Source organism: Fusarium mangiferae (genome assembly GCF_900044065.1).
Source record: "Fusarium mangiferae strain MRC7560 genome assembly, contig: FMAN_scaffold006, whole genome shotgun sequence".
Taxonomy (NCBI): Eukaryota; Fungi; Ascomycota; class Sordariomycetes; order Hypocreales; family Nectriaceae; genus Fusarium; species Fusarium mangiferae.
This window is the reverse complement of record NW_024573926.1, coordinates 2,050,577-2,074,312: the sequence shown is the minus strand read 5'-3', so window position 1 is coordinate 2,074,312 and position 23,736 is coordinate 2,050,577. Positions and strand designations below refer to the sequence as shown.

Sequence of the window (23,736 nt, the reverse complement as noted above, 5' to 3'; positions counted from 1 at the left end):
TTTTGATAGCATTCTTCTTCACTAGTTGAGCCAACAAATCCTTGGGCTCCTCAAGGAAAGCAGTGAGGACAATGTTGGCCCCGACTTCTTCGTAGGCAAAGTTGCCTGAGCCGTATATTTCAGATAGGGCATTGTGTAAGATAACACCATCTTTTACGAGACCTCGTGGGATTTTATGCTCCCATGAATAAGCTTGGGGTGTTTTGCTCATCTTGTTGAGGTTTTAATAATTGCTATATATGGCAGTCACCTCGTTAGTATATGAAAGGTCAAGAAAATGTCGTTTACCAGGATGTAGAAGAAGAAGCAACAAAAGAGATGCTGGGTATTTATATTAACGAGAGGTTCCTGATTCACAGAGCGTATCTACGGCTGAATGATTCACGGCCAACACATTTGGTGCTGTGGAATACCAGCCAGTTCCATTGGGATATTGCCCATGACACACCGTACCAAGCCGTATGAATGCTATTTTACTGTGTATTGAGGTTTATAATAGACATGGCTATCACAGGTTGTCATCGCAAAATATGTCCCGGTTTGTATCTCACCGTTACACACGCCCTCTATTGTCTGGCTCTTGTAAGACATGAAAGCCTTAAAACCGTTACCCCCTGTAAGTGTGGCATATAAACTCGACTTCTATGCATAAAACAGACACGGAAGTACAAAATACTCATGCATAGTGCAAGGGGTCTTAGTGCTTTGTCATCGGGCTCCAGTCGTATTGATGACTGCAGTGGGCCTTTGTCGAATCAGAGGCTCAACACACAATTACAACAATCTAAGCATGGACCAATCCTCAGTGAAACGTCAGACACAACCGCAGGATGAATGACTGAAGCTGGAAAGGTCCCTGCTGACGGCCGATGGCCCGAGAGCAGCTGCACCATACCCCAAAAGGATTGAGCTGAAAATATAATTACAATCTTATTTGCTACGTCGGCTGGGTGAGTAATCCGGCCGGTTCATCCTATTCAACAATACTAGGCTCAGTCGACGATGATTAATTTCTACTGAACCGAGTCGGAAGCCGAGTTTTCTCATTAGGAGACGACTATAAACCCAGGTAAACCTGCCCTACGTTCGTATCCACAGCGCCAATTCGCATTACTCTATCAACAGCCTCAAACCAAGCCACCCAAAATGCAGCTGATCAATCTCTCGACCATTGCCCTTTTTGCTACTTCCGCTCTTGCGGCAGACTGCTTCGGTAACAGCCAAAAGGGCATCCAAGATTTCCAGGACGCATACTGGCAGGCTCGCCAGAAGATGTGCAGCAACTCTGACTGCGCTTACCAGCAGGGTTGCACCACCAAGGGATCTAAGACCATCAAGGGACTTATATCTCTCACCGTCACTGCCGAACTGAGCCGCAAGAACACTGGAGGCAAGAAGGGTTTCAAGGATTGCTGGGTATGTATTCCATGAATGATCACTGGTTCAATTTTGCTAACAACGCTTGCTAGGATGCCACTGAGTATGTGACTGAGATTCCTTGCCAAGCTTATCTAACTTTTATAGGAACATCATCGTCCAATGCGTCAGAGGAACTAACCAGATGAGTGGAACCTGGGAGTACGACGGTCAGCTGTACCAGTTCAACGGCTACTACTCTTAGACCGAGGCAGTACGTTCGATACGATTGGAGAGGCAAACCTGGGGATGAAGTGGACCAATTGATTGACAAGCGACGGTTGAGGCAGTTGCTGGGATGTCTCTCGTTGATCTATGTATGTACTGCGGACATGTTGACTATAGCCCAACACAATATGGCTAAATATCGGAGCACGAGAATCATGTTTCCAGCTCTGACATAAGACATCAACATAAAGATCTGGAGGTTGAGCAAAGAGTGTCTCAAACACCATAGTCAACATAAGTAACTCAACGAACCAGGAACTGTCCATCTCTGATCCCCTTGCCATCATCGCAAGACCTAAATGTGGCAAAGATATTGTTTGTGCAATAATTGAATCAGTTCAATGCGGTGTCGAGACAGCATATCTTTCTTGGCCAGTTTTTATTACGCTTTGAGTAGATTATGTATATTTAGGGTAAACTATTTATATTTAGGGTAGGTATATATCCTATTAGAAGAGTCAATTTGAAAATGTAAAAAAGTTCCCTAGTCTATCTCGTGTTATTTTGAACGAGTGGCTTAGACCTATCTTTCGGAATAATGTTGAACTTGCCGATCAAGTGAAGGTGTCTGCAAACGAGGTGACACGACAATGGCCGACTCTTGAACCCACAATTGCCGTTCTACCCGGGTCCCTTGCAGTGAATCACCAGTCAACCTATTAAATCATCTCCCGCCAGGCCATAATGGAGGCTAAAGTCTAAACTGCCGGTGAACCAAAGCCATACCGTCACCGTATCACGGCTTTTCCCTTCAAACCAATCACACGTCATCGCATGAGCGGAGAAGGAAGATTCCGGGTCTGACCATTTGTGCCTTGATAAATAAATACACAAACGACACGCGACACCAGATTCTTTCAACTTGCAAGTAAACATCGTCAATTGTTGAACATAAACCGAAAATGAACAAGACTTCTCACACTGATGAACCCTTTGAGGGCGATGACGGCTACAACCAGAGCCCAAACCCAAACTCTAGCGACTTGACCACCAACGCTGACTTCAACGGGCTCGTCAACAGTCGCACTTCTCTCCAAGGTGATTCACGTGCACTCCCAGACGCAGCGTCAAACATGTCCGGCCAGATAGCCAACAACACTGCCACTGAAACGCCCGGCCATGGAAAGGCGAAGCTGCGGCTGGCTCATCGGTCACTCGACCATGGCCAGCCCTCAGGCGGTCTGCGCTCAGCACCCGCCAACCCCCCGCCAGCACCAGCTGGTTCCGCCGACAACGGCACGCCATTTCAGCGTCTCAAAGAGACCCTCGCCAAAATTGGATATTTTATTGGGCCTGGATTCATGATTTCGGTTGCGTATATCGACCCGGGCAATTACTCGACCGACATCGCTGCAGGAGCTTCTTATCGCTTTCGCCTCCTGTTCATTGTCCTGCTTTCAAATGTGTTCGCCATCTTTCTGCAGAGTTTGGCGATTAAGCTGGGGACTGTGAGTGGACTTAATCTTGCACAGGCTTGCCGGGCGTTTCTGCCGCGGTGGTTAAATTATATCTTATATGTCTTTGCTGAGGCGGCTATCATTGCTACTGATATCGCAGAGGTAAATCACTTGCCATTTCCAATATTTGCTTCAAAGAAGTGCTGACTTATTATGTACTAGGTCATTGGATTCGCAATTGCCTTGAACCTTCTTGTCCCCAAGATTCCGCTGGTGGCAGGATGTGCCATTTCCATTCTCGATGTCATGGTCCTCCTCATCTTCTACCGCCCTGAAGGATCCATGAAGGGTTTACGGTACTTCGAAATGTTCATCATGTGTCTCGTCCTTGGCGTCGTTATCTGCTTCTGTATTCAGCTATCTTTGATCAAAGACACGACCCCTGGAGAGGTCTTCCAAGGTTATCTGCCATCCAAGTATCTCATCGAGTCTGAAGCGTGAGTTCTAAATCCTTTGGCTTGTTGCGTCCGCTCTAACATCTTTGCAGCATTTACCAGGCCTGTGGTATTCTGGGCGCAACTGTCATGCCCCACAGTCTGTATCTTGGATCCGGCATTGTTCAGCCTCGCCTGCGTGATTACGATGAACGAAGCGCTCTGTTGCCTCGTCAAGTCACTTCAGAACCTTCCATTATCGACAATAGCATCGACAAAGGCTATTATGTGCCCTCTGAGAAGGCAATCAAGCACTCGCTCAAGCTTTCGATTCTCGACCTGTCTATTTCTCTCTTCACATTCGCGCTCTTTGTCAACTCAGCTATCCTCATTGTTGCGGGTGCTTCGCTGTATAACAATCCAAATGCTCGCGATGCAGATATCTTCGGTATTCATAAATTGCTTTCCGAGTCTATCTCACCTGCTGCCGGCACTATATTCGCCCTAGCACTGTTACTCTCAGGAGTTTCTGCTGGAATTGTTTGCACCATTGCTGGTCAGATGGTCAGCGAAGGTGCCTTAAACTGGAACGTTAAGCCATGGCTGCGCCGTCTTATAACTCGGAGTATTAGTATTACCCCAAGCATTATCATTGCAGGAGCCGTCGGGCGTGAGGGACTTAACGCAGCACTCAACGGATCGCAGGTGGCTCTCAGCATCATCCTGCCATTCGTAACCGCGCCTCTCATTTACTTCACGTGCCGTGATAAATACATGACGATCCAAACAGGCAGTGCGCGCTGGCGTACTGGTGACATTGATGATGAGACAGACGCAAATGGGATAATCGAAGAAGGAGACAGAGTCCGAGGTCAAGGCGTCAAGATGACCAATTCGTGGTTTACTATGATTCTGGCCATCCTGATCTGGCTGTTCATGGCAATCATGAACGTGGCCAATTTGGTATTCCTTGGCAACTAAGGAATCCTTCAAGACGCAGTCGCTTGGTGAGAAGCGGCTATGTCAACACGTTTTAAGTAGGGAGTAAAGCTCGTCCATGGCGTTTTGAGAAATATATAACAGTAGACTTGGTTGGGAAAATGCCGGATTTACCGTCTGATCAAGACAATGTCAAACTATTCATTATATATTTATTAAAACTCAAAGGAATATAATAAGAGTTTCTCTCCCTATATTTAATACCACGCTAACCTAATCTAATAATTATATAAATATTACCTTTATTATATATAGTTAGTTCTGAATTACATATATCTATTAGAAAAAGGAATAATACATTTTATTCCTTAAGATAATTACAAGCGGATTTTAAATAGATACTTTCTGTCTTATCAGGTTGCTTATATTCTTTAGCAGCTCGATAATGAAGATCGTATTTATACCTCTGATATAAGGCACCAAAATGAAGATTAAGAAATTTAAGTAAAAAGTCTCTTAAACACCAAAGTGGACATAAGGCACCCAATAGGCCGGAAACTGCTCACCTCTGACCCTATCGTCATTATCGCAAGGAACAATATCCCTCAGTCCTTTCTCATCTCCCTGTCCCAGCCGCTCCCTCTTCTTGTCTAAACTTTCCAGCCAACTATCTCTCAACATCCTTGTAGCTTTGTGCAATCCTCGACAAACCGAATCATCAGTCATACCCCCTTCTCTTATAGCTTCATACGTAACTCGCGCGACATCAACGCAGTGCTTATCCCTAACCTCCCATAAAGTACCAGTGACGTGCCGAAACCCAGCTAATTGAAATGCGCTGATGAGATGTATGCTCTCATCGATGAATTTGTCATCTTGGACACGACCTGTGCTACAAGCCGAAAGGTACGCCAGAAAGGGTGACGTTTCGTGCAGGTTCAACTTCAAGATGTCCCCAACAGTTAAGGGGTCATTGCTGTTGCTAAGGCAAAGATGGCTTTTGGACGGGTCGACGCCGTTGGTGTATCCGTGTCCTGCAAAGTGAAAGATCTTGCAGTTTCGAAGGCAAGAAAGTATATCTTGCTTGTTTTTACCCCCTAAAACGGGCCGTATTGCCATACTTTCGCAAATTTCACCGACCACCTTGATCTCAGCTCGGGCTTGTGGTAGGCGAGGGTGACCATCTGTATGCTCCACATCTATCAGAAGAGCTTGACTGGGGCCGGTAGCAACTTCACGCTGTCGACGCCCGTGGACGAGAGCTTTCAGAGATGGACTATAGGACGATACCACTCTGTCCATTACCGTGTTGCCAGATCGCTCTTGATGCCGTCCAGATGCATGAAGTGGGAACCTGCTCAACGGCCCAGTAGGTATCCACCATATGTGAGGCCATTCCTGTTGATCCGATGGTGTCTCCTCAAAACCCAGCAGTTCCAGTACACGGCTCGTGATAGTATCCCAAAGCCACTCAAGCATATCAGGGGTTCCCAGGTCGAATCCCGCTGCACGCTCCATCAACTCACCGTCATCCAGATCTTTAAAAACCATGCATGTGATGCGCTCTCGTTCGATTACTATTCCTTCGCATCCCATCCAACTGCTGTTGATGACCACGATAGGACCATACGCAGCTGCCGCACGCATCTGATCAGTGGTAAGAGGACCTAGAAAATCCTCAAAGCCAGGCATGTTTCGTATCTCATCCAGAAGATCATCAAAGCTCTCGGCGGCGTTTCGTCGTCGTACGCCCCGGTCCTTTCCAAGTTCATCGCTAATATTCGAATGGTTGGGAGATTCAAGCTCTTCGCGTATACGGATGAATCTCTCCGCCAACTGAGGGAACACTTGCTGAAGCTCCTTTATATCTGTTCGTATATCATCCAGTGACGACCCCAGAATACCCCTGCCTTGCTCGAGGATTGCCAATGCCTCGGACGGATCCCTGTCAAGCCTAATGGCTGCACCCGTCACTGAAGCCGCAAGACCTCTTGAAAAGCTGAGTAGATGCTGTCTATCACTGGTTTCGAGTGACCGAGCCGCGGCAATACCAGGGACAAGGTCAATAGCCGTGCGCCCTATATCATAGGCCTCCTGGAGACTCAAGCACAATGGCATAACTGATGTTGCAGCAATTATGCGCCTCAGGGTATTGCCTGTCGGATGTTCCACCGCACATCGATAGCTGCGCACCGCCTCATCCAAATCACCACTGACCCATATTTTACTGAACTTGGCTGCAAAAAGATCACCTAGAGTAGTCCAAAGGTCTGTTATGAATGGAGAGTCCTCAGGCATAGATTCCAGCGTGTTCTGCGTGATTGAGGTTGCTTCAGTGATGTCTATCAAGGATCCTTCAGCTCTGAATCGCTTCTTCAAAAGAGCTGCCAAGGTACTGATGGCAGTGGGTCGCTCCGTGTGGGGATTTACCATTGCAGCGATGGCTTTCCTAGCAACTTCGATAGCCTCTTCGAGATCGTCAGAGGAACCGAACTTATCATGTCTCGTGTCGAGAGCTGAAGCCAGGCGGGAAAGTATGCTCTCGATCTCAGGGTTGGTGCTGCAGATAGAATTCAAAGCTTTTCTCAGCAATGAGATCCCTTGTTCTAGGTCCAATTCATTCTCTTGATTCCTCGAGAACCTCTTTAGAAGTATAGAGCCTAAGTTATGCAACTGGATATACCTTGACGGAGAATCAATAGGCGTTACCTCCAGAGCAGTTCTGGCATAGGAAACCGCTTCTTCCAAGTCCACCATCGAGCCTCGTATCATCGATCTTCTCGAGAGTGCTATCGAAAGGTTACCAAGAACAATCTGAAGGTTGGAAGCGTTCTTCGGCATGTCCTTCAAGCTCGTTCTACCAAGTTCAATAGCCTCGTCCAGATGAGCCAAGTCCCCGGTTCTGCTATGGAGAGAATCAAGGTAGTTAGAGTAGTTGCTCAGCTGTTCTGACCAATGCTGATGCTCTTTGGTAGCTTTCAATTGATATCGTTTGACGATATCAATTGCTTCTTCGAGGTCCTTCACGTCACCCGTCTCGTGATACATGATGTAGATAGTGACGTTGAGCTTCCGTAATTGATCCAACCACTCAGGATCGTCTTCTGAAGTCGCAGACACGACTTCTCGAGTTAATGCGATTGACCCACGTAGCTCTCTCAGGTCTCTCTTTTCCTCAAAGAGCTCATATAGTGTCCTTGCTAGTTGAACCTGTCGAGCTAGCTTGTCCCGTTCATAATCGTCCGTCGTTGCGGATAGAGAGTCTTTTCGCAGGCGACAGACAGTTTCGAGGTCCTCTAATTTCCCCAAGTTACCGTGTTTTACATCGTACAAGTCTGCTAATTTCTCAAGCCATATCGCAGTGATATTCTGATCTTCCGAATACGATGCAATAGCTGTTTCTAAATTTTGGCAGGCACTTTCAAAGTCGTCCTTGACTCCGAGAACAGAATACTTCTCCTTCAGCAAGATTCCTAGATTAGCCAGATGTGCGGCTCTCATGGGAGATTTGTTGGGGAGGCTTTTCAGCGAGCCCTGGATCAATTCGATAGCTTCATCTAAAACATCCACGTTTCCCGTGTGATAGAAAGAGTCTCCTAACTGCTGTGCCAACCAGTACGAGAATCTCTGGCGATCCATGGAATCTGAGGATGATGCCTCGATTGCTTTGCGTTCGAGTTTAGTCGCTTCTTCAAGATCACCAAAATCGTCGATCACGTCCTTGTACCTCATGTACAGGGCCCAAGCCAGTGTATGCAATGACTTGGAATCGGGTTCGACCGCTGCCTCTAAGACTTCTCGTGCAGTCTGAATAAGTTGTTCCAATTGATCGGGATCATTGCTATCGCGGTAGCTCCGGACCAGCCTTTCCAATCGACTTTCCGGAGTGGTATAGCTACTCTCGGCGGTGGAAGTTCCAGGAACCTCTGTACCTTGGGGGTTAGTTAGTGTTTGCTCCATGCTTGAGGACTTTGGTTCTATATACGAAGCGACAAGACCTAGGAGACTGACTTTTCGGTGATGACGGAGAATGGGTCAAGGGCCTTCTGGTGATCAAGTTTGATGCAAGAATAAGCACGGGACCAAGAGTTGCACTTTAACTTGATTGGTCTGTCGCATGAAAGTGCAAGTCGTGAATACAGCTGCGGTAAGGCAGAATCCTGTCCTGCCCTAGTGTTATTGCCTAAATGCACCCTTTGCATTAGTGGGTTTTACTGAAGCTTTCGGATTGGAGGCCTGTTAGAGGATGAAAGAAAGTTCAGTATATTAGTCTAAAGACTCAGGTACTTTAGCATAATTTACGCCTAAATTTAGTATATCTTTGACTGAGTTTATTTTGACACCCCCTCTTACCGTCTGATGTTTTCTTGCTTCCTGAGGGCCTGATACATCAATAACCGCGCGCCATATTCGGCTTTGGCTCTTGTTCCATTTTCTTCCAACATATGTAGGATACGTTTCGAGATATGGTAGTAATTATCCTGCGCCTGTTCCAGAGTGTATCCTTCCTCCTGAAATTCCCAAAGCAAGAGGTGAGCTTTTGTATCTGTTATGAATTGAGATACTTATATAACTCAAAAACCAGACTCACCTTCGATATAATGTCGATTCTCGGCATTGCGCTCCCCTTTCTTCGACCCTACCTGGGTCCTTACTTTGGCTTCATTATCGACACATATGCCTCCATAATGATGATTCTCTTTTTTCTTGGTTTTCCTTCGGTCCGTGAGCGACTTGTACGAGTATTACTAAGGGACGAGCCATTTTTCATTCCGGGGCTCGGGGCCCTGTTCGTTCGCTATGTAATTCCGCGCGCCCGCCGGTGGATGGGCAGCCTTAGCAGCTCAAATGATGTCCAGATCGCCATTGTTTTCTTCCGCATCGGTCGCGCCGTTTGCAAGACATTCCACGCATTCTTCGTTCGTACCTCAACCCGGGAACAGTTCACGTACAGGCCCTTGTTGAATAGCTCCGACAGTAGTGAAATTCGCCTGATCAAGTTGCACCCTGGTTCTGGCGATGACCCTCTCCGAGCTGACATCTTACATGCTTCCTTGGATTTGGATGTTGTCGGAAGATATGAAGCAGTCTCATACGCTTGGGAGGATGGTCACGCAACAAACAAACTCGAAACAACGCGCGGTATTCTTCTCATCACGCCTTCTCTGTTTCATGCACTGCATCGATTTCGATTAAAAGATGAACCCCGTATACTCTGGGCGGATGCGGTGTGTATTAACCAGTCAGATAACGGGGAGAAGGCGAGTCAGGTGGCATTGATGAGTGATATCTATGCATCTGCCGCCTGTACGCTGGTGTACTTGGGCCGTGAGGCCGATGGAAGTGAGGTAGTCGGAGAGTTGTTAGTTCGATTTGCTAGGGCTACTTCGTCCCTCTACCGCTTATATGGAAGACACGAAATGGAAGTGTTGAGACATGTTGGATCGATCTCACTTCCCATGAGGATGATATTCGAGGAATATGGACTTCCCGGCCCAGAAGATCCTGCCTGGAAGGCACTAGCCAAGCTCTGGGCGAGGCCATGGTTTCGGCGTGTGTGGGTAATTCAGGAATTTGTCCTCTCCCCGGATGTCCGCATGTTCTGTGGCGAATGGGAGGTCAGTTGGTCAGTGTTCTATGTCGCTACGATCGACGCATACATGACATCCTCCTTCTCGGTTGTTCCAGATATACCGAACGCTTTCAACGACGCAGCAACGCACATGGGAACAGAAGCCATGCACATGATGTGTGAGTACCGTCGATCTGCACTACTAGAGACATTGCCCGTCTCAGATGCTGATAGTATGCGAATGTTGACTATAAACCTGGATACAATGGTGTATGAGGAGCAAGAGGAGTTTAACTTGGCGAGAGAGATGGATCGGAAGCTGGGGCTGCGGGTCGATGTACCCCTTCTTGATCTGCTCGCGTTATGTGACAGGAGCAAAGCTACAAGAGCTCGCGATCATCTGTTCGCAGTCCTCGGTCTATCCAACGCAGCTGACAACGACCTTTTCCGAGCAGACTACTCTTCAACATTTGACGAGATAGTTAGGCACTTTGGCAAAGCGTTTGTACGCAAGGGACAGTGTATGGACCTCTTGTACCAAGCTCGATTAAACATTCAATCCTCGCGGTTTCCGTCCTGGATCCCTGATTGGACCACGAAGTTTGTTTTCATGGGCGATGAAATTGACTATAGCAGCTTGGGACTGAATAGTGGTGGATTGTATGCCGCCGCTGGCAATACTGAGTGCGTACCCTGGGTTAGTGATGACCCAAAGGACGACTGCCTTGTAGTTCGAGGGAGGTTTGTCGATAAGTTGAGCTGGGTCGGCGGTGATCATGTCAAACACGGCCCCATACATGGTCTAATCCGCCGAATCCGACAATCTTATGATATTATCGCCGAGCTTGAAAAGACTTCGGATTACTACGTGACTGGTGAGTCACTTAGAGATGTATGGTGGCGGATGCTCGTGGCGAACAAGACAAAGGGATTTAGTTCCATCTCTCCAGATTTTGGAATCGGAATACGTTCCAGATGGAATGTAATTCCTGCTTTGTGCAATTGGCTCTTATCATCGCCTGCCGAGGAAGCCAAGGAACAACTTGTTGCAATCATAGGCCTTCCGTACTACAAGGCCATATACTCTTGTTACACGGTATACCAGATCGCCAAGACGGAGAAGGGAATGATTGGTCTTGTGCCGCTTCTGGCAGAAGCTGGCGATCAGATATGCGTCCTCAACGGCGGTGCAGTGCCATTTGTGTTGAGGAAAGGGAAGCGACTCCGGAATGGATGTCGGTTGGTGGGAGAATGTTATATCCACGGGCTCATGAATGGCGAGGCGATACAGAGTCGATACGAAGAAAGAGATGTCAGGTTGTATTGAGATATGGTAGAGATGTATTACTATGCTGAGGGTCGGTGTTGTTACCCATGATGGATTTAGGCCAAGAGTCTCACGGCAGCTCGACCGCAGCGGAAATTCCTCTACGCCAGAAATCATTCATGCACCATGACTAATTCGTTTTCAGCTCAAAAGCTCTATTAGGAAGCTGGCTAAAAACCAAGGTTTAAAACTGTCAGAGATTGCTGATCACTACTTCAATGGCTTAGCTCTATCACTGTCGACTAATACCCCGCCCTCAACATGAGCAAGATTACGATGTCGGGTTACACCCTCTTATCGAGACTATTCTGCATGTAACCTTGGTACGAGTAACTATTATCTAAGCGGAGAAAACGGCACGCCTTGGTGATGACGATCGTCATGACGATCTTGAGCTACAAAAGCAAGCGATGCGCTTCTCCCAAGCACTACCTCAGTCGACACACTGAAGTCAATTGCTGACAATGGCTCGTTTTCCGACTTGGGTTGCTCTGCTGAGCCTAATTGCGCAAGGCCATGGCCATCCATGCGATGTGAAGTACCCCCCTCAGATGAAGCCAGTAGAGACTAGGCAATTCAGCAAAAGCCGCGGCGCCGTTGCCTGTGAGAGTGAGATATGCAGTACGATTGGCATAAATATCCTGCGGGAGGGCGGCAATGCAGCTGATGCCATGGTCGCCACCGTTCTTTGCGTGGGAACAGTCGGTGAGTGGACCTTGCTATTATTGACCACGTTACGCTGAGACAAGTGCAGGAATGTACCATTCTGGTATCGGAGGAGGTGGCTTCATGCTCATTCACAAACCCGATGGCAAGAATGAATCCGTGCCCTACGAATTCGTCGACTTTCGCGAAACAGCGCCTGCAGCAGCCACGGAGAATATGTTCAAGAACAACGTGAACGCTAGTATTTATGGAGGACAAGCGAGGTATAAAACACCCTGGAGTGCTATGCTAATGACTGACAGTCTTCTAGTGGCGTACCCGGTGAATTGAGAGGTCTAGAACACTTGCACAAGAGCTATGGTCATCTACCTTGGTCGAAGCTCGTTCAGCCAGCAATTGACGTCGCCCGCTACGGATTCCCAGTCAACAACGATACTCTCAAGTTCATGAAGATGACGTACAGCAAGGCCGAAAACGAAAGCTTTCTCTTCAGCGATCCAGCGTGGGCAATTGACTTTGCACCAGCTGGAAGACTACTCAAATTTGGCGAGAAACTCACACGGAAAAGATATGCAGATACGCTTGAGACCATTGCTTCCAAGGGAGCCGGTGCCTTCTACGAGGGACCTATTGCCGATGCGACTATCAGGACTTTGAAGCAGAAGAAGGGTATCATGACGACGGCTGATTTGAAGAACTACTCCGTCGCGATTCGAGAGCCTTCTCAGATCAACTACCGAGGTGGAAAGATTACCAGCGGATCGGCCCCTTCAAGTGGTGCCGTCGTCGCAGCTGCATTGAACATTCTAGACGGTTATGACTTCCTCGGTGATCCTAGAAGAGTCAATGACAGCGCTTATCTGCTTGACGAAGCATTCAAGTTCGGCTACGGAATGCGAAGCAATCTCGGCGACCCAACGTTTGTCAAAGGCCTAGTCAAGTATCAAGCTGAGATGTACTCCAACGATACTGCGCAGGAAATCCGTGCCAAACTAGATGGGCGTGCTCTGGCAGTTAAAGATTATGACCCCAAAGGTCTTGAGAGCCTAGACACTCCTGGAACTTCACACATTGTTACCATGGATAATTCCGGACTTGCCATCTCCCTCACGACTACGATCAACCTCAACTTCGGGTCGCAAGTCATCGTTCCCGAGACCGGGGTTATTATGAACAACGAGATGAACGACTTTAGTATCCCTGGACAATCAAACGCTTTTGGATTCATTCCCAGCGAGGCCAACTTCATTAAACCCGGAAAACGCCCTCTTTCTAGTATAAGTACCACCATTGTCGAAGGGCCTGACGGAAAGGTTTCGTTGGTGACAGGTTCTGCTGGTGGTAGTAGAATCATCACAGCTACTGTACAGGTGGTGTTGAATGCGCTGGAGAAGAACATGACTGTTCATGATGCCCTGGCTGCGCCTCGCCTTCATGATCAGCTTGAGCCGCGACAAGTCACCTTCGAATATGCTTATGACAATTCCACGGTTGCATATTTGAAGGAGATTGGAAATAATGTTACGTGGGTTGCGCCTGGACAGAGCACTGCTCAGGCTTTGAGAAGATTGCTTGATGGAACATTTGAAGCTGCTGGTGAGCCCAGACAGGCGAACTCAGGAGGATTCTCAACTTAATGAAGTCTAATAACATATATCGAGTTTGGGGTAGTAATGTAACTAGTATCCGCATACGTGAACATGGAAGTCATGAACCTAGCCTTTAAAGCTTCCATACCTCCAAGTTGCGATATCGAGCAACAAGAGGATTCATCTGTCTGAAACCAATCCGTCCACCACGAACAACAGGTCCAGTCGATCGATCCACATCCTCCCATGAGAATAATTCCAATCCATTAATCGAAAACTTGACATCGCGCTTGTCGTGAATAACCTCAACCTTGTAATAAGCGCCCTGAGTATCCTCCACGTTCGGCAGCGGATCAGCCCCCTGCGCAACAAGGTGAAATCCAGGCGACTTCCGCAAATTGGCGAGATGGAAAGCTCTCTCCTCAAGCCATCGACGTCGAAAGTACGAAGCATGCAGCGTTCGGATATCGCTGGAGTGATACTGCGGGTAAGATCCGTTTCGGGGTTTGAGATCCTTGTCGAAAATGCTTCCGCCGTCTTTGGCGGCTGCTGCGCCGAAGAATATGATTGCCAAGCCTGGTTCTTCGATGGGCGAAAACTCCCAGGTGATCCGGATGCGTTCGGGAAAGACTTCGGGGACCCAGTAGACAAAGTCTCCCGGGGCAGCTAGTTCGAGAGTGTTGTTGGAGACGGTAGCCTTGACGGGACCTTCGGCGACCCAATCTGAGATTGCGTCGGTGTTGTTGAAGGTATTTCTGTAGAGGAGTTTTTCGGCCATGGCGGAAGCGGCCAGAAGAGGGTAGAGGAGAAGACTTCGCATGTTGATTTTTGAGGGGGGAGTATTTCCACTGACTCTGGACTAGGAGTATTGGGTAATTATCTGTGATTATATAGATTTTTATTTTTGTATTGCCATATTAATTCCCGATGTGCTCATACTTTAATTTCTCTCTTCGGGGGCAAATGTGCCGAGATGGGCAGACGCGATCCTATCATCGTCAAGGATCTGACAGCGGATATGCTACTGCATTGAGCTTAGGTACCACCATGTAATGCAATTCGATCATTTGAGAGCAAAAGACGTGATTTAACAGTCAGTGCCGATCCTTCTGATGAATTGAGTTTATCCCCGAATTTCCACCAATAGAAGCGTTCATGTTCCTCGATGTTGTCCCGAGTCGTGATACCGAAATATCAGATCTAGCCTTTCTTCTTTTGACAGCTGAGATTAATGAACCATTTCGGAAGTTCGTTTTTCACTTTGGCAGAGTGGTTGAGAATCGTAAGTATATAACTAATTGAGCTATGCATGAAAGAAGGTAAGATCAAGATTATTGTTAATAAACTCCAAGTCCTGTGGAAGCTATGTCGGTTTTATTAGTAAAGTCGATAAGAAGTCATTAACTCTGACCTGCATACCATCGAGCTTATAAGATCGGTCATAATATCAGACTCCATATAGCTTGCATCAATTGATAGCTGATTCGCATGTGACCCACTATCGTCACTTCACAAATCAGTATGGGGTTTTCAGTGCATCTCAAGAGACTTCACTTACCAAGCTTCAGAGAATGCTTGTTCGTGTCGAATAGCTGCTTCCCGTGTCTGCAGAAGTGTGCAGAGTTTAATCACTCGCTCTCCAGCCTCTTTGTCCGATTTTGCGGATGAGTCTGGGCATAACTTGGATTTAATTAATCCAATTGTCATACTGAGGATATAATATTCGTTTAGGCCGTTCAATGTGAGAGAAATCCGCCTTTCAAGAATATCCAACACCTTCTCAACATTTTCGACAAGTAGTGCTGAAACTTGAGGGAATATTGTTATAGTGCTTCGATTGCAAGCTTCACGTACTCCGTATATAAGCTGTCATTCGTTCTTTCAGCACAGGGGAGAACAATGTTTCTTACCTCTTAATCCAAAGTTCAGGTAGATTTCATGGCAGATGCTCAACGCTGCAAGTACTAGTCCCGTCCTGCATGCCTGTTCTGGCAATGCCTCGTTGTTCAAAAGTCGTTGGTAGTAGTCAAGAATTTTCATCGACGCCTCTAATCTTGCGCGTCGACAGATGACAGCTTTAGATGAGGATGGGCTGTGTACCACGAAGTGGAAATACAGTAAAAGGATGGGCTGGTGCAGGACGATACCGAGCATGCTCTTTATATATGTCGCGGTCTGATGCTGTCGCGGATCAGCTTGGGGACTGTCAAATGCCGGAATGTCTCCGAGTGCCTGCCCTAGCTCTTCCTCCAGTTCTAAGACCTTGTCAAAATTGACCTCTTCGCAACTTGCATTGATGAAGGTGCATATCTTTATCCTGGTAGGTAATGAGCCATAGAGAAGTGCTTGGAAAGAAGTGTTCGTCAGTTCAGTAATCGGCTTGCTCGCTAAAGGGCCTTGCATAGACTCTTTAAGCCTTTCGTCATCGACATTGAGGGGTGGCCTGATATTGAAATCTCCTATTCGGACACTAGGAGGCATTCCGCGTTCTATCGATGCCTGGAGATCCAATTCGACAATCGTGACCCACAATCGTCGGCGCATCTCTCGATCAAATGGCGACATTCTTGCTGCGGAGATGACTTCGCGGTGGTAACCCGCTGCCATGGCCCATCGTACCAAGGCCCCGGTAGAAGTCCAGAAGGAACCCTCCTTGAGGAAGTTTGCACGCTTCGCAATGAGTAAAAGACAATGGGTCGCCAGGGTATCCAAAGAACGAGGAGGTTGGTTGGAGTGAGAACTGACCCATGCTTCCGCTGCCTCAACCCATTTGATAACGTGATCATGATTTGTCTTGTGGCTGAATACGTCGATACATACTTCGGGATGACAGCTTATAGCAGTAGCGGCGACTAAAAGCATCTGTACAAGAAAAGAGGCCGGAGCGCTAGACTGATCAGTCCAGTGACTGTTATACTTGGTGATAAAAGTCGGTATGTGTAAGATCCGATGGGTTATCTCATATCGGTCAATGTAAGTTTGAACCAGTACATCCATGATTGACTTTGTTGGTATTAGCTCTCTCAAAGTATTCTCCAGCGCATCGTCTGGTAAAAGCTGGCGACGCCGATGTTTGTCGTTGAAGGGAGCATAAATATCATCGCGAAGAGTGTTGATGGACGGATATTGGGCCTTGACCTTGATGATGTATGGCCGAAGATCGGCGAACTATTTCAAATAAGGGAATGTTATCCCTCGGATCAAGTGGGAACATACCTGTTGGTAGAGGTTTAGGGGATAACTATTCCCGTAGAATTTGGTAGAGTCCCCCTGCCCTTCCAAGTGTGTCATGTCGACTTCGTGGCTAGTAGAGGCCCCATGTTTGTCAAGAGTCTCTGTTGACGAACGCTCCAAAGCGAATGATGCTCCCGAGGGGCCATTGTTGGATAGCCCGTGAGCCGACGTATGTCGCCCTTTGTCTCCACGGTAGATGCATTCGTCGGCATTTCCGGCCCTTGAACAACGACTACAAGCTGGGAGCTCTCTGCCGCACTTGAGCTTCCGCTGATAGCACTGAACACAGGCCAATGGGGGTCGTCTTTTCTTGGCCCCTGGTTTCACCACGCGCTGCGAATTGGTCGGTAATCGGTCCATTATAGCGGGGATGATAAATCTTCAGATTCTGGAATCTTTTGCTCTGGGAGATGAAAGATCAGAAATTGCCGAACACAACATCTTATGTTCTCTCGTGTAGCGTCGGATACGGGCTCGGCATTTTCGGGGCTCGGTGATCTTTGGGCTCGGCCTTTTTCACCGGCTAATGTAGAGGCCTTTTCTAACTTCTCACTGCTTACCGCACGCTGACCATTCTCGTGCTTATGTGACGTGTAAATCTTTAGTTAGCTTGGAGAAGCTGGGGTAAGGGAGATGCCCCAGATTCTGCATCCGGGGTACTCACAAAGTATATAAAGTTGAAGCAGACCCTAACGCGACAATGCTTTTTACCCACGTCAAACATTGATGCTTTTATCTCATCTACCAAAGACCTCAACAGATATTCACTGAAGCTGCGCAAACATGTTATCAGCTGAAGATGATCCTCTGACAACGTCTGTCATTTCCTCCTTTGGGCCTAATAGCTCCCCCAGATCTCGGGAGATATTGACCGGGTTGGTCCGATATCTCCATGCCTTTTGTCGTGAAGTCAATCTCACCACAGGAGAGCTATACGTTGCCATTGAAGCTTTGAACAGGTCTGGTCAGATGAGCAATGCTGAGCGAAATGAGAGCTTGTTGATCTCAGACTGTCTTGGCGTGGAAGCGTAAGTTCTGGTCTTCTACTTTTTACTCTTGGGTCTAATTGTTATACCAGACTGGTCGATACTCAAACACAGAAAATGCTCGAGCAAGATAATGGAACCAACTCTTGTATTCTCGGCCCATTTTACGTCGCTGATCCTCCTCGTTATGAAAACGGAGATACCATTATCCAGAAATATCTCGGAGGAGAAGTAACTTACTTCCATGGTCGGATTCTAAATGCTGATACCAACAAACCCGTGGAAGGTATGCCTAATGGGCGAGTCGCTGTCATATCATTAAGGTCGCTAAGACAATCTGCAGGTGCTTCTCTGAACGTCTGGGAGTGTGCAGTCAATGGGTTGTATGATCAACAGGATCCCAATCAGCCGCCTGGAAATATGCGAGGCATGTTCACTTCTGATGCAGAAGGCAAATATTCTTTCTACTGTATCAAGCCGGTCCCTTATCCTGTTCCTTATGATGGCCCCGCTGGGGACATTCTCAAACTACAGCGGGGCCATTCTCAAACTAATGGATCGCCACCCCTACAGGGCTGGTCATATCCACTTCATGGTGACCAGGGATTCATACAACCGCCTGATTACGCAGGTTTTCCCTGAGGACGACACTTATCTCGACTCCGATTCCGTGTATGCCGTCAAGTCAGATCTGCTTTTGAAATTCAACCCTTATAAGTCTGGCTCGCTGAAGAGTATTGGGGGTGACGACGTCGATGTGAAGTGGGAAGTCAACTGGGACTTCAAGATCAAGAAGCAGAAATATTAGTTAGCTTTTAATCGAGACTTTAGACATCGAAGTAGTAAAGTGTGTTCATTACATCACGCATCTTACCTAATGGCTGTAGCAGCTGTTGGGGGCCTTTTATCGCCATTGGCCTAATCAGTCTTGTGTTACGGAAACTTTTAGAAGGTCTTGGCGTTAAGGCTGAATGATCAATACGCAAGTAAGCCCCGTTTGTCACCTTTGCTACACAAGGCAGAATTACTGCAAAGAAGTTCTCCTCTTAAGGAGATCATAAAACCACAAGTTTCTATAGTGTCTCTGCTACCTTGATCAACCTTCTCTTGCTTGGACAAACTCACCAAAGATGGCGGACCCGAACGAATCATCGCAGTTTTTACTCCAACCTTTGAATTTTGGAACATCGACGTCACCTTGCCCGAGCACTGGAATGGCTGCGTATGACATGGCCCAAAGTGATATCTCTGATAGAAGACAAGATGAGGCGTCTTCGGTTACTGGTGGAAATCATGGGCATGACGAAGCCACAGGAGGATGGGATAATGAACACGCCACGGAGGCCTGTACCGAGATCACCGGCCTTTTGATCCGGGAGACTGGAAAGGATGACAACACTGGCTCCGCAAAGAATCATCAAAGAAACATTTTTTTAGTCTGGAGCCTTGAGTTGGGCCTCCTCCTATTGGCAATCGGGCTGCTCGGATCCATTTTCGCTATCCTCGGCGCGTACAACACTCATGAGTTGCCTGATTGGAATGGCAAGATAGGAGTTGGCATCACACTCAACGCTCTTATTGCCGTGATTGCTACCATCTTCCGCTCAGTCATAGTCTTCGTGGCCTTGGAGGTCTTGGCTCAGCTGAAATGGGACTGGATCTCAAAGACATTCAGACCCGTGGGCGATATGCAGCGCTACGACGATGCGTCCCGAGGCGCATGGGGCTCACTGATGCTTCTTCCGGTTGTGTTTAAGCGCCAACCGCAGGCCATCATAGCCGTAATAGTCGTTGTTGTTTCTCTGGCCATTGGACCTGTAACTCAACAGTCAATACAGCCGTACTATTGCGCTCAGCTTGCACCAGAACGGTTGGCGACAATCACTGTAGCCAACGAACTCGATGAGGACCTTTTCTATTACCAGGAGCGCCCGTCATCATGGAAACTTCACGTCGGACTGAAAGCCGCAATCCAGGATGCCGTGGTTAATCCTTCGCAGAGCTCAAATGCTGACGGCCTCTTCGAATGTCCTTCAGGAAACTGTACTTTTCATGCCTATTCCGACCACCCTGGGCAGCCTGACGAGGAGCGGGTTTCGCATGCCAGTTTGGGTATGTGCAGTCGTTGCGAGGACATTTCAAGTCTTGTAAAAGTGAGAGTGGATCGTAATGCCGAAACCGACTTGCATCAAGCTATACTGAGTATGGGCGTGCCATCTCGAGATAATGAATCGGATCGTATCGAGATCAGTTCGGGCACCTCATCTCAAAGCGCACGGTATTTGGAGTCCAAAATTACCGAGGACTTTTGGTGGGCGGACAAAGCATTACCAAAAGACTTCCTCAACACTGCGCGTTGGTCAGCAGCGAATTTGACTATACTAGCTTTCTCGCAGCAAAACTGTCAAAACAATACTGACGGCAGTATGTCGTGTCCCCTAGTCGGTGGTAGGGAAAAGGCCAAGGGTCCTGTGGCCTGGGGCCAACCAACTGGCTACATTGCCGCTGCGTGCATCTTGTATCCATGCCTCAAATATTATGCTGGCACTGTGAACTTGGGGTCGTTCTCGGAGCGTGTCGTCAGAAGCACACCGTTGCGTGTACAAATCCCAAAAGTTCTTGAGGACTCATCTGCTAAACTTGCAGCTAATGAGGTTCCCCAAGGCTTGGCGGGCGTTCAATATCCTTGTTTTGTCAACGGTACACTATACACCTCGACGAATATGACTTCAGAATCCGAGAAGCTTCCAGAAGACGCCACACGAAGTGTCTTCATTCATCGCGAAGGCTGGGAGAACCATAGCCTCCACGAAGCCATTGGCTACCGTATCGTCACTGCTCCTCGCGAATGCGTCATTTCACTCCGGCACCTATTCATTTATTCTTTGCGGCGGAGTCTTTCTGAGGCCTTCAACGCGTACTGCAGACCTGAAGGCTTCCAGACCAACTTCGTGTCCTGTTACACAGATACCGAGGCGAGCTCATTGCCTATGATATCTATTCTACGCCCCCGTTCCACAAATATACACACTATATCAGAGTCGATGGATTCCATGGCCATACGCCTAACGACAGAATTTCGACGTGCCGGATTGAACGCCTATGGCAATTCTAGCGCGATCGTTCAAGGTCAGGTCTGGGAAAACAGATCATGCCTCAAGGTTGCCTGGGAATGGCTAGTGTTGCCAGCAGTGCTATTATCGATGTGCATTGTGTCGATAGTTTGGCTTATCATCAGTGACCTACTATGTAGACGCAACGTCGTCGCATGGAAGGGTTCGATTCTGCCATTCCTGCTCAACCATCAGGTACCTATATTGGAAAAGATGAGTTTAGGAGAACTGGACTTGGCTAGCAAGAAGTTCGAGATCAAAGTAGAAAGGTAAAGTGAAGCTTTATTCAAGACTAATCTATCTTCATCCGAGATGATGGCGTTTAGGGGACAAATGTTTCTTTGCAGCCGTTAGTTATTGAATAGAGTCTCTCGATCAATCTTGTCCAACAACTTCCCATCCGTGAACCAAACATCCATTGCCTTGGCCATTCCCTCAACGTAGGCCCGAGGAGCATCATCTGACATGGCCTTGACAAGCAGATCCTGCGACATTTCGTTCGTGTTGTCAGCTCGTCCAGTGGCAACCACTTTTTCCTCGTATCGAAGGACAGCAAGATCCAAATCATCTGGATGCTCCTTGATTTCATGGAAAAGATCAAGTGCATCCAACATGGCCAAATTCGCACCCTCTCCTGCAAACCAAGACATCACGTGCAGAGAATCTCCGATCAGGGTCAATCCCGGGTGATGATCGTATCCAAGACCCAGTGGCATGCGATATTGGGCACGGGGAGTCATGTTCGTATCGACATTGCGAATGACATCCTGGAGACGAGTATCCCAGGTGGAGAAGAAGTTATTGATCAGATAGTTGGTCATTTTCTTCGCATCATTCCAGTCGAATGCGGGGTCCTTTGAGTGCCAGTTCTCATCGACTCGGAGACAGGGATAGACTCTCACGCTTTCATCTCCATTACGCTGGATGAAAATGCCACTGCCTTCAGAAAGGAAGAATGAAGTGCCTCGGCCAATGAACTCTCCAAGTTCTGGGAATCTCTTGTCCACATCGGAGATACGGCAATCAATGACCGTAAGTCCTGTGTACTCAGGCGTCCAACTCGTCAGAAGCGGTCGTACCTTGGACCAAGTCCCATCAGCCCCCACAAGAAGGTCAGTCACAACCGGTTCAGGCTGGTTCTCAAAAACCAGCTTAACCCTACCGTCCTCTTGCGGAACGATATCAGAGAGTCGATGATCCCACTTGATGTTCTCCAGGTCGAGCGACTCAATAAGAATCTTTCGAAGCTTTGCGCGGTCTATCTCTGGGCGGCCCTCTGCATCAGGAGTTGCCTTGTGGAATAGCCAAGCAACGGCTTTCTTGTCCCCAAAACGATAGTCCTGGTCGTGATAGCGCGCGTACTTTTTGAACTGCTCCTCAAGACCAGCCTCAAATAGAGCAGCTTGACCGGACTCTGGATGGAGGTCGAGAGAACCGCCCTGGAAGCGGGAGCTAGTGGACTTCTCTCGCTCGAAAATGGTGAAGGGAATGGAGTGGTGTTGGAAGAGCGCTGCGAGGCTTAGACCAGATGGTCCTGCTCCAACAATGGCGACGTGCTTGGGCATGATGATAGTTATATGATGATTTGTTTTTACAGATGTTATTAGATTGTTGCTCTGTCCTGTATTAAACTCCGTAGATGTGCAATTAAAGGGCCTTATATAGACTTCAATTTCGGTTTTCCTAACTAGATTTCGGACCTAACACTGGAAAGTTGACTAATACGCAACGTGGCTCTTCGAGAGAAGTTCCTTATTGTATTGCACAATAACCAAAATTCCTGATTCTCGGTGATATGTTTGATGTGTAACTCGAAACCCGGCATCCGATGATGTCGGCCTTTCGGCTTCACACGTCCCAACTTTCGGCCTTTTTTTTATCTCGGCAAATTCTGTCCAACTGTGGCTCAGCTGTTCTAAAACATCAGTGTACGTTCTTAAAAAGGCGCAATCATCCATAATGGGGTCTTTGAATAACACGAAAACCACTCATCGAACTTGGTCACGATGCAGAAACTCACACCGCATGTTGTCATTGTCCCAGCATCTTTTGCCCCGCCATCACTATACTCCAAACTCGTTCAAAGCCTTGCACAATATGCATTAGATACAATTGTCATCGACCTCCCGTCTGTGGGATTTCGTAGCACATTGCCAGCTGCTTCTATGGAAGAAGATGCTGAGCATATCAACACAGTCACAACGAAACTAGCTGATGAGGGCCATGAGATCATCCTAGTGATGCACTCTTACGGCGGAATATGCGGTACAGAGAGTACAGCTGGGGTTTCGACGAAGGAGAGACAAGCTGCTGGGAAGCAGGGAGGTATAGTTCATCTTGTTTATATCAGCTCTCCTGTCCCTGAGATTGGAGGATCAGTCAAGACCATGATGGGCGATAACATGCCCCATTTTATGAAGCTCGAGGTAAATGGCCAGCGTCTTCAGGATTCAAGGTGATAATTAACGGCTAAATAGGGGGAATACCTCATATCTGATCCCGAAGGCTGCGCGAGCGTCAGTTTCTCAGACCTTCCAAAAGCCGAGGCGTTGACTTATGCAAAACAAATGACAGCACATTCAGCGGCTAGTTTTGCTGGGCCACTCAAAAACGCAGGGTACTTGAGTATCCCCGTTGCATATATAGTTTGTGAGAAGGATACTTCTGTCCCGCCTGATGTCCAGAGATCTGTCGTTGATATGATATTTCGAAAGAGCGGACGAGAAGTTATCACATTTTCTTGTGATTCTGGACACTTTCCTACAGTCAGCGTCCCGGGAAAAGTAGCTTCTTTAATCAACCAAGTCGTTACTAGAGTCATTAGAGAATAGTGTT

The 23,736-nt window shown here is 47.7% G+C and overlaps 11 protein-coding genes across 11 annotated transcripts; 7 read left to right on the top strand and 4 right to left on the bottom strand.

Moving 5' to 3' along the window:
- Positions 1-1,146: 1,146 nt before the first annotated feature.
- On the top strand, positions 1,147-1,621 carry FMAN_03426 (uncharacterized protein; the record flags this gene model as incomplete). Its single annotated transcript, XM_041832243.1, has 3 exons — positions 1,147-1,416; positions 1,470-1,480; positions 1,525-1,621. The coding sequence occupies 3 exons, from the start codon at positions 1,147-1,149 to the stop codon at positions 1,619-1,621; spliced, it is 378 nt and encodes a 125-aa protein (XP_041682726.1).
- A 925-nt stretch (positions 1,622-2,546) lies between these two features.
- FMAN_03425 (putative manganese transport protein) lies at positions 2,547-4,456 on the top strand (the record flags this gene model as incomplete). The annotated part of the gene is made up of 3 exons (XM_041832242.1): positions 2,547-3,203; positions 3,264-3,538; positions 3,589-4,456. 3 exons carry the CDS (start codon positions 2,547-2,549, stop codon positions 4,454-4,456), a joined length of 1,800 nt encoding a protein of 599 aa, XP_041682725.1.
- A 474-nt stretch (positions 4,457-4,930) lies between these two features.
- Positions 4,931-8,374, bottom strand: FMAN_03424 (uncharacterized protein; the record flags this gene model as incomplete). The annotated part of the gene is made up of 1 exon (XM_041832240.1): positions 4,931-8,374. The coding sequence occupies one exon, from the start codon at positions 8,372-8,374 to the stop codon at positions 4,931-4,933; it is 3,444 nt and encodes a 1,147-aa protein (XP_041682724.1).
- Positions 8,375-9,015: 641 nt separating this feature from the next.
- FMAN_03423 (uncharacterized protein) lies at positions 9,016-11,313 on the top strand (the record flags this gene model as incomplete). Its single annotated transcript, XM_041832239.1, has 1 exon — positions 9,016-11,313. The coding sequence occupies one exon, from the start codon at positions 9,016-9,018 to the stop codon at positions 11,311-11,313; it is 2,298 nt and encodes a 765-aa protein (XP_041682723.1).
- A 464-nt stretch (positions 11,314-11,777) lies between these two features.
- On the top strand, positions 11,778-13,616 carry FMAN_03422 (uncharacterized protein; the record flags this gene model as incomplete). The annotated part of the gene is made up of 3 exons (XM_041832238.1): positions 11,778-12,018; positions 12,068-12,242; positions 12,290-13,616. The coding sequence occupies 3 exons, from the start codon at positions 11,778-11,780 to the stop codon at positions 13,614-13,616; spliced, it is 1,743 nt and encodes a 580-aa protein (XP_041682722.1).
- An 85-nt stretch (positions 13,617-13,701) lies between these two features.
- Positions 13,702-14,388, bottom strand: FMAN_03421 (uncharacterized protein; the record flags this gene model as incomplete). The annotated part of the gene is made up of 1 exon (XM_041832237.1): positions 13,702-14,388. The coding sequence occupies one exon, from the start codon at positions 14,386-14,388 to the stop codon at positions 13,702-13,704; it is 687 nt and encodes a 228-aa protein (XP_041682721.1).
- A 380-nt stretch (positions 14,389-14,768) lies between these two features.
- FMAN_03420 (uncharacterized protein) lies at positions 14,769-17,162 on the bottom strand (the record flags this gene model as incomplete). The annotated part of the gene is made up of 5 exons (XM_041832236.1): positions 14,769-14,931; positions 14,980-15,075; positions 15,127-15,421; positions 15,479-16,736; positions 16,785-17,162. The coding sequence occupies 5 exons, from the start codon at positions 17,160-17,162 to the stop codon at positions 14,769-14,771; spliced, it is 2,190 nt and encodes a 729-aa protein (XP_041682720.1).
- Positions 17,163-17,585: 423 nt separating this feature from the next.
- On the top strand, positions 17,586-18,596 carry FMAN_03419 (uncharacterized protein; the record flags this gene model as incomplete). Its single annotated transcript, XM_041832235.1, has 4 exons — positions 17,586-17,830; positions 17,881-18,074; positions 18,132-18,268; positions 18,420-18,596. 4 exons carry the CDS (start codon positions 17,586-17,588, stop codon positions 18,594-18,596), a joined length of 753 nt encoding a protein of 250 aa, XP_041682719.1.
- Positions 18,597-18,918: 322 nt separating this feature from the next.
- Positions 18,919-21,174, top strand: FMAN_03418 (uncharacterized protein; the record flags this gene model as incomplete). The annotated part of the gene is made up of 1 exon (XM_041832234.1): positions 18,919-21,174. One exon carries the CDS (start codon positions 18,919-18,921, stop codon positions 21,172-21,174), a length of 2,256 nt encoding a protein of 751 aa, XP_041682718.1.
- Positions 21,175-21,251: 77 nt separating this feature from the next.
- FMAN_03417 (related to tetracycline resistance protein from transposon Tn4351/Tn4400) lies at positions 21,252-22,466 on the bottom strand (the record flags this gene model as incomplete). Its single annotated transcript, XM_041832233.1, has 1 exon — positions 21,252-22,466. One exon carries the CDS (start codon positions 22,464-22,466, stop codon positions 21,252-21,254), a length of 1,215 nt encoding a protein of 404 aa, XP_041682717.1.
- Positions 22,467-22,907: 441 nt separating this feature from the next.
- On the top strand, positions 22,908-23,732 carry FMAN_03416 (uncharacterized protein; the record flags this gene model as incomplete). Its single annotated transcript, XM_041832232.1, has 2 exons — positions 22,908-23,327; positions 23,379-23,732. 2 exons carry the CDS (start codon positions 22,908-22,910, stop codon positions 23,730-23,732), a joined length of 774 nt encoding a protein of 257 aa, XP_041682716.1.
- Between the last annotated feature and the right edge of the window lie 4 nt (positions 23,733-23,736).